This window comes from Nilaparvata lugens, chromosome 5 (assembly GCF_014356525.2).
Source record: "Nilaparvata lugens isolate BPH chromosome 5, ASM1435652v1, whole genome shotgun sequence".
Lineage (NCBI taxonomy): Eukaryota > Metazoa > Arthropoda > Insecta > Hemiptera > Delphacidae > Nilaparvata > Nilaparvata lugens.
Window position 1 is genome coordinate 49,615,274 of NC_052508.1, and position 13,902 is coordinate 49,629,175.

Genomic DNA, 13,902 nt, shown 5'->3' on the forward strand with positions numbered 1-13,902 from the left:
GGAAAAATTGGACTTCGTGCATTTTCCTTGTACGCCTGAATATAGTTCTATATTATTTAATGGAAGATTATTTACTTGAAATGATTGTAACTAATTTACAATAGATAGATGATAAACATAATTGATGAAAGATGATATATTGTATATCATACCTAGCCATCAACCGTCGAACGTTTTGAGCATAGAGTTTAGGATCCTTCTTTTCGTCTTCGTTTGGATGATAGACAGGCAGGAACTCAATTTCGCAATTGCTCTGTGGTTGCACAAGTGTAAGCCACATCAATTTCCACCTGTAAATAAATTAATATGATTAATTAATTATTCTATCATAAATGACCATCAGTTAAATAAAATGTTTTGATAATCGATTCTTACGTGACTACTTACTGAGAATTTTATTATCAGTATTATATGATTATTTTATAGCCTATGAATTTTATTATTGAATTATATGAGTCCAAGTTAGCATATTTATAATTGATAGAGAAGTAGTCTGAGTACAATAAGTTTACATATTCGTATAATATGAAAAGTCATCAAGAAAATATATTATGTGGCATCAATAGAAAAAGAAAATGAAATATGTGGCAATAATAACACTTATAGGATTGCTATTCAGCCACATAGGAGGACGTTTTTTGAGGGTAAGCCTAGTTATTTAAGCTGAAAATTTCATAATAAGCTCCCTATACATTTAAATCATGCATCCATCAGCATTCCTCTTAATAGATTCAAAGCCTACCTTTAAAAATACCTGATATACAAAGCCTACTATACAATGTAGGAGTATTTGGAGGATCCTTGAAGAAATTGGTCCATTTTAGTAGTCTATATTTATATTAAATAATGTATTCGTTTGACGACGTACAACTGTTTGCTTGTGTAATAGTTCACTGTGTTGAATGAATTGAATATCTATCTATACGGTATCTATCTAATTATAAAGAGGTAAATCAACAGTAGAGGAAAATTTAGAAAATAGCTTACACTCCTGGTCCTTCCCAGGTCCATGTGACTGTGTCTAGCTTGTTGGGATAACGCAGTAAAACAGGTTGGACCGGCACCCCTGGATAAAATGCGCCTGGCTTGAAGGTAATCAGACACGATCTGTTGGTGCATGTACCTTCTGGGAAAATCAGTACCTGAAAATATAGAATAAGAATAGAGAAACCTATGATGATAGAAACTATCTTACCTGTGTTTTCTCTATGCCAAAAACAAACAAATAATTCACCTCTATAGAATATGGACATATTCACTAAAAATCTAATTCTAAAATCTAATTCACTGAAATACAATTTCACGAACTTTCCAAATTATGAATGTGGACGTATTAACTAAAATATAATTCACTGAAATACAATTATATGAATTTTTCAAATTTCACAGGTAAGGTCAGGCACTGCTTTTCAATGAATTTCTGCTCTGCTGGTTAGGAAAAGGATACGATTCATTCTTATGGGAGTGTTCACATGATTTCCTTCTACCAATGAACCAATAATATTCTTTTTCTATCCAGCCGAGCAGAAATTCATTGGAAATCAGGGCTTGAGATTCATATGTAAGCTGTTGAATGATTTTTCTTTGTAAAATAGTTTTAGAACCAATGTCTTTAAAAAAACAAATATGTATTCTTCATTTGTTTATCTTCTAGTGTAACTTTGAAGTATCTGATAATAATTTAATTTTGACTATTTTTCAATTTTAATTGACTTGTAGTTATGTGAACAGTAGACCTCAAGCAGTATTCTCATCCACAAGTACGAAGTACCTGATTGAAACTATAGACCTTATAGAAATCAGTAAATTATAGACTGGCTTCTCCACACATCTGTGTAATCACTTGTCAGCTGATTTATGATGAATAATTCTATAGTCTGATTTTTACTCTAATATTGGCGTATGAAGGAGGCTCCTTTTTCCTTTTATATTATCCTTGAAATGCAAAATTTCCAAAACCTTGTATATACGTCGACGCGCAATTAAAAAAAAACATACCTGTCAAATTTCATGAAAATCTGTTACCGCGTTTCGCCGTAAATGCGCAACATATAAACATTCAAACATCTAAACATTAAGAGAAATGCCAAACTGTCGACTTGAATCTTAGACCTCTCTTCGCTCGGTCAATTAAATCAATCAGAAGTTGGAAACAAATTAAGTTTCAGAACTTATATCTTTCCTAATTTTGTTTTCAAAATTCCCAATAATTGGAGCGTATCATAAATCATGTAGCCATTCTATTAACTAACAACTATTTTAATAATGTGGACTAAACTAAATTAATGAAGGACTTGAAAACATGGATATGATAGCTTAAAGAATTTTAATTGAGGATGTTATTGTAAACTTGGGAAAAATGAAAAACATCAATAATGCAAATGAAAAAGTTGAACATTTTTAGTCATCACCTGCGACCAATTCTCGTTCGATTTGGCTCTGTCTATTATCTCTTGTATAGTTTTTTGTCTTGAATTTGGATCATCCCTCCAGACGTACACTGGCTGTGTGAAATTTATGAGCTCTGAAAAATAAGATTACTAGATTAGAATAATATACCAATTGATTTGTAAAATGACAAAATTGATTTGTAAAATGACAAAATTGATTTGTAAAATTATTTAATCATTTCAGTTAATTAAAAATGAATAAAGATTTATTTTCAGATTGAGTAGATTTGTATTGAAAGAGTAAAAATGTTGGAATTTTGCAATTAAAAACTGTTCCAATTATTTTTGACGAGGAAAAAGGATGTTGTATTACGTTTAATACAGTACCTAGTAGATTTAATTGCAAATTAGATTAAGATTTCATCATGAGCTGCTCAAGTCATTTTTCCATAACCATGAACATAAAATGTCCACAGATATAAAATACTACTTACTTCAAGAAAAGCATGGAGGCAAACAATTCAATTTAATACTTTCATTCTTATATTCACGCTTGCTAGATGCTATAGGATTAACTACTATATTTTCAATTCCTTTGTCGGGTTATCTACATCCTACTACATAATAGCTATATTGTACACATTTAAATCAAAGCCTATTTTACATGAGAATGACGAAAACTCATAATGCTGTTATCTATAGAAGCCTATAGCTATTTATGACAAACAAACATAAGCTAGCATAAGCATAAATATTAAGCTAAAATCCAACAAATCATACAAATTCAAAATTATTGTAGTACATACATTTTTTGGACTCAAAATAGTGTGTGAATTAAGTTATCATTTACATAACCTCTAGACTGTGTATTCCAAATTAAGGTTTACAGCACTTTTTGGCGAATGCCTGTTGTTTTTACCTGCGTTGTATCTATTGTCTATAAATGAATGAAATAAATAATTTGAACAGATTGTACACTTGTATGGAGTGGTAGAAAAGCAAAATATTTGTGGAAAAACATTGAACACCAATCTCTCAGAACAAGCTACAGCTACAGGGTTTGAAACCCATAATTTTCACATATGAAGATTTAACATAATCATGGAAATATTTGAAAATTAAAATCGATTGCATACTTCTATGGAATGATAAAAAAATATAAAACGTATTTGTGGAAAAACATTGAAACATCAGAAGAATTGTGGAACAAATCCATCAGAAGAATTCAGTTGGAAACCGATAATTCTCACAGATTCTCCAAGGAAAGTCAACTTAAATTATTGAGAACACCCACAATTTCTATCCTAAAAGCCCCTCAGAATGTATCAGAATATGGAATCTCCCATCCGCCACCAAACCAGCATGCCGTAAAAACCTATGCATACTGCCGAGAAAGGGGTTGAGTCCACTCTCACGCCGCACTATGATGGAGGGGAAGCCACACACATAGACGATGCCCGCGTCGAGGAAGGTGGAGTGCGGCGCTATCACCAGGATGGGTGCCTCACTACGCGACGCCTGCCGCCCTTTCACTGTGTACCGCATGCCGCCTGCGTAGTACGTGCCGCGTCCCAGCACTGTGATTATTTCGCGCAGCTTTCTGTGTGTCACACAAAAGCGCACATCAAGGTTCACAAACAAAAATAATTAACACAAACTAAATAATTATGAAACAAAAAAGTGCTCCAAACAAAATGCCACATTAATTAATATGAAAAATGTAAGACAGAGTATAAAAAATGAAAACAAATTGTGAGAGAAGCATTGAAAGACAACAGTTTGAAATAATAAAAGAAATAATTATAAAAATAAAAACATTGTGAGAAAAGTACACTGAAATAAAACAACATACACAATAAAACACAAATTTGTACAAGATAGAAACAATTTTGGAAGGATTATTATAATACAATGTGTTTAAAAAATACATAATAATACAGTTGTATAAAAAAGAACGTAGGTAGTGTGGAAAAGCATTGATGTAAATAATAAGAAATGAACAGAATTGTAGGAAAAGATGCATTAGTGTGTGGAAATGCATTGGAACCTGATGTGGCTGTAGTTCAATATTGTAGATGAATGATGATTTGATATATTGGTAGGAGAAGTTCCTAGAGTTAAGTCAGGAAAAATGAAACGCAAATTTATATAAAGCATACACCAGCATGCACCAAGCTGTGGACTAACTAGCTTCAAGCAGAAAGCGTATATTCGATACATGTTACTAAAAAAAGGTTAAAAATATAAAGGGTTAAAGATAAATAAATTGTAGAGTTAAAAATATTTACTTCCAAAAATGGAAACATGTCAGTTTCACGCCTTGTAAAAAGGGTTACAAGCCACTACAGCTCTACATAAAACCTCTACACACTGTTGATATGAATGTACTGTATTTACAATATTTACTTCCGAAAATGGACACTTGTCATCTAAAAGCATTGTAAATTTTCGAGTAAATTATAGTGCTACAGTCAAGTTATGGTTTAAAAGCCACTGCAACTCTACACACAGTTAATATGATTGTATTTACAATATTTACTTCCGAAAATGGGCACTTGACGGTTCTCGGGGCGCGTGACCGAGCTGGCGCCGGCCGCGTACACTGAGGCAACGATGTCGACGAAGGAAGAGTGTGGAGCCGCGGCCAGGATGGGCGCATCTTGCCGGCGCACGCGCTCGCCCAACACCTTGATGCGGAAGCCCAGCACCACAAAGCCCACCTTCAGCAGGTTGGCGCCCGCGTGCTTCAGGTGGCTACAGAAAGAGGGTGCTGCTGGTTAGTAGGCCATGTGCCACTATGTTAGGTTAGGTTAGGTTAGATACAAAGTAAACAGGATTATTCCTCATTCTCTGTGGGTTAGGTTAGTCATTCGTGGGTTGTATTTTGTGTGCCAAGCAGATGTGTTAGATATAAATGGATAAGTATAGTAGGCTATAGGCCTACAGGATTGGTGAGAATTATGAAAACGACTTAATATTCAAGCGTCAAGGATAATTTATAACAGTACGGTAAAGGTTCGATTGGCAAGGATCTTATTTGAATTAGGAAAAACTACTTTTCTGTGGTTTCAAAACTTTGGTCCGCCATTTTGAATCCATCTTTATTTTTTCAAATTAGAAAATGGTAATGTGATGCATGATTTCGAAACAGATTATATTGAATATAATGATTCTAATAGAAAATGGATGGTGAAAACCGCGCATCGATCTCTCAAACAGTTTCGGAAATATTCAGATTTCAAAATACTAAACTATGATAGATAAAATATATGAATACAGCAATAAAACATAAACTATTTGCCCATATAGTAATTTGCAATATTTTTGCAAATAAAAGAGTTTTAAATTTTGTTTGGTGGAGGTGGCGTCATCTAGCTACTTGTAATAGAAATTTCACTCTACCTAGAATTGCTGAAGTAATTTCAGCAATTTTAACTTGATGCTTGCTGTTAGTGTTACCTATATAATATATTTCTGTCTGTATAAGAGTGTCTTTATTTTAATTGTTTCATGCTGTTTCCAAAGAAAGTCTTCAGTTTAATTTTATCAGTATGAAACAAAAAATCATGAAAGAAATGCCATGTTTAGAAAACAGAGTTTTCAAAGAAGGTAATAGTAACAGCATCAGAGAATTTTTTTAATCCAAGAAATTAACTTGATAGAAAATGATCAAATTTGATTAAAAAATTGGATTAATCCTTCATTTATCAGAGCAAATTTTTAATACAAACATTTATTGCATAATTTAAAATAACCATGACAAAGTCCTCAACATTTTAAATTAAAAGTGTTGTTGATTGGCTATTGCTACCACGTTTTAGACCGATGGACTGTTTGTAATCGATTAAAATTGTCAGTGAAAGGTGCTGACTCGTATCATCTCCCCGTTAACAAGATAAATTTCCATTACTGCTGACCTTCCATACTCTACTCCAACGAATCATAAATAAAAATAAATTTTGACTAAGCTTGTAATTGAGATTTTAAAGCGATAGTGTGCAGTTATTGCAATGTAATAGTCAAGTAATTAGGTCAAGGCAATTTTCAATTAACTTGAATGCATCTAGATATTGAACTCTCTGTGCTCTAATGTATAGGTCATATGCATTTTGAAAAAAATTGAAGCATAGTTTGATGAACTATGTTAAATGCTTTTTGGATAATTGTGTTATGTTTTAGTCAAGTAGGTAGAGCATTTGTATTATGTGATATATTGGAGAAAATTTGACCTTAATATTTAGTTATTAGATACGTGTGAATAAACAACCCAGACATGCTTTAACGATTAATCTCCACAACTTGAGGAAGAAAAAAGTTGTTAGTCGTGCTCCACATGCAATTAAGAACATCAAATTAATTTTGCTGGAATAATGGTTTAAATAGAGGAAAACATTCTATCTGTACGAATCATCGAAAAAATCAATCATTGACATACGACTAACTAATATTTTTTGATAAGATTAAAGATCATATTCATAGAACTCGTAGATAGAATTAATTTATAAGATATGACGCATGGATACGTTTATAAACATCTAGGAATCCTTATAAAATATTAAGTTCATTGTAAATTTGAACATATTTCTATTAAAAACAATATTTAATAAAACATTTATATTACTTTATACTTAAACTTATTATAGTATTTATAATAATAATTCATAGGTACTTTATATTAAGTATATATTTTTTGTATTGCTAGAATTGAATCTAATTGGGAAGACTATGATACTTGACGTAGAAAAAAGGGATAATAAAATCGACAAAATATAATAAATTTTGCGAAAAATATTTGATTTGATAAAATAACGGTTGAAAAGATCCTATTGGCCGATAATTAAGTTGGAGAATAGTATACAGAATTTGAAAATATTTTTGAAATTAAGATTTTGTTTGAATATTATTGTTTATTGTAGTTACTGTCAAATAGATAAGAGAACTCACATTAGCATGACAAAATATAAAGTTCTTGAAATTTTAAAAGAGACGATTAAAGAAGAATGACAATAAATGTATATACAAATGAAATAAAAACAGACAGATTTTGTCAATGCTACGGTACATATTTATGGTACACGATCATAGTTTCGTAGTCATAAATAGATGTCGAATTGGAAAAATCTGTGTGTTTTTATTATTTTATGATGGAACGGTTTCACAATATCAATAGTGACTCTTAGGATATAACTTACTAATTGTTTAAAATTAAAAATGGTTAATCAAATATGAGATGTTTATCTAAATTATTTAAAAATAAAAATACAAACAAACATACAAATTGTTTAAAATTTAGAAATATTTGACCAAGTATTAGATGAATAAAACATTTCTTGATCAGAGAGATTGAAAATGTCAAATGAAAATATTTACTGACAGCCTCCATCCAGTGAGCGGCTTCCTCCTGAGTTCGTCCTCTGAGAGTCCGTAGAGACCAACGCACGCCAACAGCCAGGCACCAATCAGCAAACCCATTATTATCAGGAGGCGCAATGGAAGCACTAGCACTGTCAGGATTCCTGCCTGTAACCACCAAAAACAAAAACATTTCTGTAAAAACACCATCATTATTATAAGCAGGTTTTGAAAAATTGAAGATAAATGTTAGATAAATATAATACGTTAAATATTTACTTTCTTGGTAAGGGCTAGGTAGGTACTCATATTTATGTAAAAATTAAGAAATCAAAGTATACCCTTTTCACAACTTTATTTCATTTTTCACAACATAAAATTAAGTTGAAGAAAAAAGGCTACATTTGATGTTTTAATTTTTACGTAAATATGTTAGTTAAATAAAAACAATAGAAGATTGAAGAATTAAATGGATTCTCCAATTTCACTTTCCATTACGAACTGCTTTTTAATGATCACTTTGCAATACTCAAATCACGACATAGCAGTCTGATTTTAGCTTTAGCTAAATCATAAAATATTGAATGAAAAAGACTAAGTAATTATTATTTTAATTTGATTTTAAATAAGTGGTTTTCTGACAATTTCTTAGTCTTTTTCATTCAATATGAATAATTACCACAATATCAACTTCTCAACTACACAAAAAGTAAAAATAATAAAATGATTGAATTCAATAGCTTTTAATCATAAAAATCAGACTGTTATGTTGTAATTTCAGTATTGAAAAGTGATAATATTAAATGGAGTTAGAAATAACGTATTAAAAATAATTTAATTAAACAGCTATAATAATAAGCAAAATTAATTAATAATAATCGTCAAATCTGTAAAAATCTTACTGTGCATTGATTTTTATGTTTGCTGAATGCATTCAATATTCTATGGGAATTTTACCATTTATTCAAAGCTTTTCACCTATCACAGTAGAATTACTACTATAGTGAGGTCCACGTTATAATGGCAGTGGAGAAAGATATAGGAAAACAACTTGGATAGCAATACCATTGCTAATTAAACACTTTCATTATAACGTGGACCTTACTATAGTAGGCCTGCTATTCACTGATAAAACTGGTATAGCTGAATGAATATAAAAAGAATAACTTATAATTTGAAGCAGCTCTACTGATCTCGCTAAAAATAAAATGTAGGCCTACTGTAAATGCAATGGTATGGATGTTTTCCATAATCCAAAAAATAATTCAATCTATTCATTCATTTGCTTTGGAATAGCCTACAAAAATGTAGACCACTTCCTTCGTTATTTGTGCTACGGTACTCAATAATTTCAATTCTACTTGTTTTTATAATATATAAATACTTGTTATATAGTATAAATACTTGTTAGTATTTTTGATTCATTTAATTTCTATTTCTTATTATTTCACTTACATTACATTCTTGTTTTTAACATTTCTTCATACTTAATTCTTAAAATACATTTTTGGATTGTATAGTGTATGATTGTAATGTGTGAAGGAGGCAAAATGGGTTTTTACCTGTTGCCTCCATGAATAAAATTATTAAATTATTAAATTTTTTCTTGTCTCCGAGCTTTTTCAAGTCTCCTTTTCATCTTCTCTCCTGATACTCCTTCAATTTCCTTCATTCTGCTTTTATGTATTACCTGCATTCTTTATAATAAGCTTTCATTTACCATCCATCTATTTTATCATTTTACTTACTCCAGCATACGACTGTGTCTTCAGAGCTATAGAGTAGGTATGTGACCTGGATCTCAGCTCGGATAACAATACTCATGTCTTTACAACTACTTGCACTGCTTCCAATGCTGCTGAATGGATGCTAGACATTTTGATGTCTGAGAATAGTGTTGACTGTTGAGTGAGTGTGCTATCTCCTATCTCTGTGACATTCACTTTGAACTGTCAGCGTTCCCTATGAATAAAGCCAATGCTTCCCATTCAACCAATGCTGACAGAGAGTGAACCTCACCATAGCTGCTGTTGGCTGGAGAAAGCTGGCTGTGAATCGCAAATCGCAGCAGCAGATAAACTGTGCGCGCAGGCGCTGCCATTTCACTTTGCTCGCTTGGCTGTAGGCTCGCTGCGCTCTGTCTGCCTGCCTTCATGATTGTGCGCATCACAAGTTGCAGCGTCTATGAATATTTTCAAAGATCGTAGTATTTTGTACAAATGGCATCTTGGTGCCTAATATTGGTTGGTTGAATGAACTGGAATAGCAGTAATAGTTGCCAGGATGAGAAAACCATTTTTTTCATTCTATGACGCAATTTTCAATGAAAATATGTTTGTATTAAACTAATATTATTTGTGAAACTTAAATTCATTTTTTTCAGAGCCTTGTAAAACTTCAACAAGTTTATTATCAATTCATTTCAATTGAAAATTTCAACTCTATTGCTTAACACAAAGGTCTACAGATAATAGATAATATCGGGGCACCGAGCTTTGCTCGTTATTTTCATCAATTGATAAACAGAACACAATTATTCTCTAAAATGATCGTGTTTATATTCACAGCTGGCTACACGTCATCTTATGGATTTCGGGGATGCGATATTTTGATTTTTCACATACTCACTCGCTCACTTACTTTTTTACTATTTACAGCTGTTTCAGCCAAGGATGAATTATCCTTTTAATGTCGTTCAGCGAGTTTTCCAAGGATGAGACCTAGTGCAATCAAATTTTTTTATGATAAACCTACTATGTTCCAAATTTCGTGAAAATCGTTAGAGCCGTTTTCGAGATCCGTTGAACATAAATATATACCCATATAACCATATAATCACATAACCAGATAGCTACATAACCATATAAATATATACAGAAATTGCTTGCTTAATATAACAGGATAGGATTAGAACAAATCTCGTTGAACAGATAATAGATATTAGAACAAATTTCGTAGAACAGATAAGTTATTAGAAACTAAATTTTCATGCTTCTTTCAGCTCTTGATACAGAGTTCAAAAATCAGTTACAAACGTTTCAGCTACACATCTACAAATTAAAGAACTATTATTGTGCTTCTGATAGACCAGTTCTGAAGTGAAGTCCAGAACAATTTTTTGATGCAAAATTTCCTTGTGCTAGGTACAGGATAGCCTAAAAACCACACATTTTCGGTTATTTTTCCAGTTTTCAGCTAATTCTGTAATCGGACAGAAAAATTCGTTACCGCCTATTTTTTAGATTACGAAATTCTCAATAAAATGAGATCATTCGGATTCTCTATCTTCAATGAGTACTGAGATACAGTTTTTCAAAAATGAGTGAAATTCTAATAAAAAATCAATTTTGATGAATTTTAGTTTTTCATCAACAATATCTTCCGATTGTTACCATAATGTAGGCTATAATTTAAAATCTTTCTGGGCGCAATTTTATGCTGTACAATCTGAGATCAGATAGAGCGCACAATCTCATATAGATTTCCAGGTACACCTGACAACAATGATATAGAAAAATGTCATTTTCTTGTGTATTGAAATACACTGGTTAAAGTAGGCCTACACTCAAGTATGAATTTACTATTTTCTGACCGAATTTGAATAATTATGCATTATTTTGAACCGCCTTGCCGAGCGGAGAAGAATGAGCTGTAGTACGATGAGATCCGATCATTGTGTAAAAGGTTATGAGTGATTGAAATTTTATTGATCCTTGAGGTGTAGGCCTACGTGATACGAGCCTCTCCACTAAATTAAGTGCATCTAACGGGTAATTTTCATAGAACATGATCTTATGAACGTATTAGAAATTCTAGTAGGTACTTTTGAAGTCATCACACACAAAATGAGTTAGTATAGACTGTATAATTTATTAACAAATCAAAAAAATAAAATTGAGATGATTGATAATGAATGAATGAAGGAAGGAAAAGTGAGATAGGTTTGGAACGTTGATGTGCCGCTTTTAATTCATTATGGATAAAGTGGACAACTTTCGCTTTCTTCCGCATGTTTGATTGCGAAGAATTGAAGAGGAGGTAGAGGAGGTGGTGAAGAAGTGGAGGAGGGGGAGTAAATAACGGGGAAGGAAGGAAGGAGTGAGGAAGAGGAAACTCATGCGAAGAGCGAACGGTTCTGTTCACTTTCGACAGGTTGCAAGAAAGTACGCCCAAGAGCGCGCGTACGCCAAGACTGCTTGTGCTCATATCTGCATGCCGAAGGAACGCCTCTCTATATATATCGATATACCCGGCTATTATAGTAGTTCACCTATATACTTGGAGTGGTCAAGTGCGATCAGCTGATGACCCAGTGTGACGTCATTCCATGTCCTTTCTCTAGGCGCCCTTTTCTAGGGAACTATAAATACCAGGTACGCGCAGTCGCCATTTTGAGTCACAGAAGAAGGAGCCAAATTTGAATTATATCCGTATACGCTATGTTGTATGGTTTTGGACAGAATTTACATTGACATCACTGAAGAACTGAAGTGGCTCATAAATTGATGAGAATATTTTTCCAACAAGGATACATTCAAAAAATGAACATATTGTTCAGAACAAACAATACACAGTCTTTATGTTATGTATCTCATATTTATATTTGTCTTGTTATTTTTGTTTATCTTGTTACTATTGTATTCTTTTGAAATTGGTAATACCGTTGGAAATGTAATAAACAAATAAACAAAATGAAATAATTTGTATTTAATTAAACAAATCCGGTACCGTACAAAACTAGACCAGCTGTAGTACTTCAACCCTGTGCCTCAACATTATTAGTTTTCAAATGGCGCAGTCTTCAGGAAAAATTTTCTATCAATCATAATAATTAATAATCTACTCACTACTGCATAGATTATTATTAGATGTAAAAATTACCAATACCACAGTAGGCCAGTAAATATTATTCATATCAGTCCGATTTTGGATGAGAAAAAGATTAGGTTATAATACTACTGTAGCTCGCACAAGCTTGAAAGACTTGCCGTTACAAGTATATTGTAATAGTGAGTCTTCTTAGCCACTAGGATCGGTATTTTTTGAAGACAATATTAATATTCATTATAGAGTTCATGATATCAAGGAAAATTTGTAAGTAAGCCTATAACTAGCCTATAAAATAGTCTTTATAGTTCCTTACCCTTTTCTATGCTCATTATTTGTTATGGTTGCTTGGCTTCCAACTCCAGCTTGTCTATTGCAGAAAGCAACATTGATTCTTGATTTAAATCTATTAATAGGACATGTCTAAAAGCCATTCGCAGATTCATAGATTGGAACAGCAGGTAGCTTGCAGACATCGCAATATAATAGAAGATACATTCTATTAATCCACCAGCTATTGAGCTATTGCTTCCATTGATCAAATGACCCTCAACATGATAATATAACTTGGGTTGTTCATGATATCTTTCATGGTGATACTTCCCATTTGTGTGTCAGTAAATAATAATGATTGTTGTAAATTGAATAGGAACATCACTTCTTGATGTAAAAAAGGGTAGAGTTTAATTAGTTCAATTAATTAATCAACATATCATTTGCTTATCTATCTGGTATTTCAAATTGCAGAATTATTGAATTTATTTTTTTAACAAGCATGTATCACAACTTTTAGCAATGCAATGAAGCCTACATGGGTTAAAGAAAATCAATTCAAATTTCAGTAAATATTTGAATGGAAAATGGGCTTCTCAATAACCAACAATTCATTTTTAGATTTTTTTCATTATTTAGATTTATTGACCGAAGCGAAGCTGAGGTCTTAGTTTTGACTCGATCGGCTTTTGTCTGTTTGTTTGTACCGCAGTTACAGTCGCAGTTATTGTCCGATTTGGATAAAATTTGGTATGCAAGTTCTTTGAAACAAGGCGCAGAAACGTATGTGTAACGATTTTTGGTAAGACCTCCGGTTTTTTTGTAATATTCAAAAAAAACTGTAGAATAACCTCAAAAGTTACTTTTTCCTCCACCTACTGTCAAAAGTACTCACTTTACTCCCTGAAACGTGATACTAAAGTGTCACTTTTTCGCTCTCGGAACTAAAAAACAGAAAAACTCCCTAGGGAGTAAAAGTGACTCCATTTAAATAAAATGGGAAGCATCTCTATTTTAAAAACGTACATTAGGAATAGGTCAGAAGGTCTAAGCTCAGATG

General features: G+C 32.3%; 1 protein-coding gene across 3 annotated transcripts in view; it reads right to left on the reverse strand.

Moving 5' to 3' along the window:
* LOC111047308 (lysophosphatidylcholine acyltransferase) overlaps nt 1-13,902 on the reverse strand; it is a 39,363-nt gene that overhangs the window by 5,174 nt on the left and 20,287 nt on the right. For 2 of the 3 annotated variants that reach the window (XM_039428531.1, XM_039428532.1), the window contains exons 2-6: nt 7,765-7,910; nt 3,776-3,990; nt 2,412-2,524; nt 988-1,142; nt 153-290 (exon numbers count right to left, since the gene is read on the reverse strand). In XM_039428531.1, coding sequence (XP_039284465.1) covers nt 153-290; nt 988-1,142; nt 2,412-2,524; nt 3,776-3,990; nt 7,765-7,910 — 767 coding nt within the window. Of the gene's footprint in view, nt 1-152; nt 291-987; nt 1,143-2,411; nt 2,525-3,775; nt 3,991-4,929; nt 5,145-7,764; nt 7,911-13,902 lie in introns of all 3 variants that reach the window. The other variant, XM_039428530.1, reaches the window with a different exon arrangement.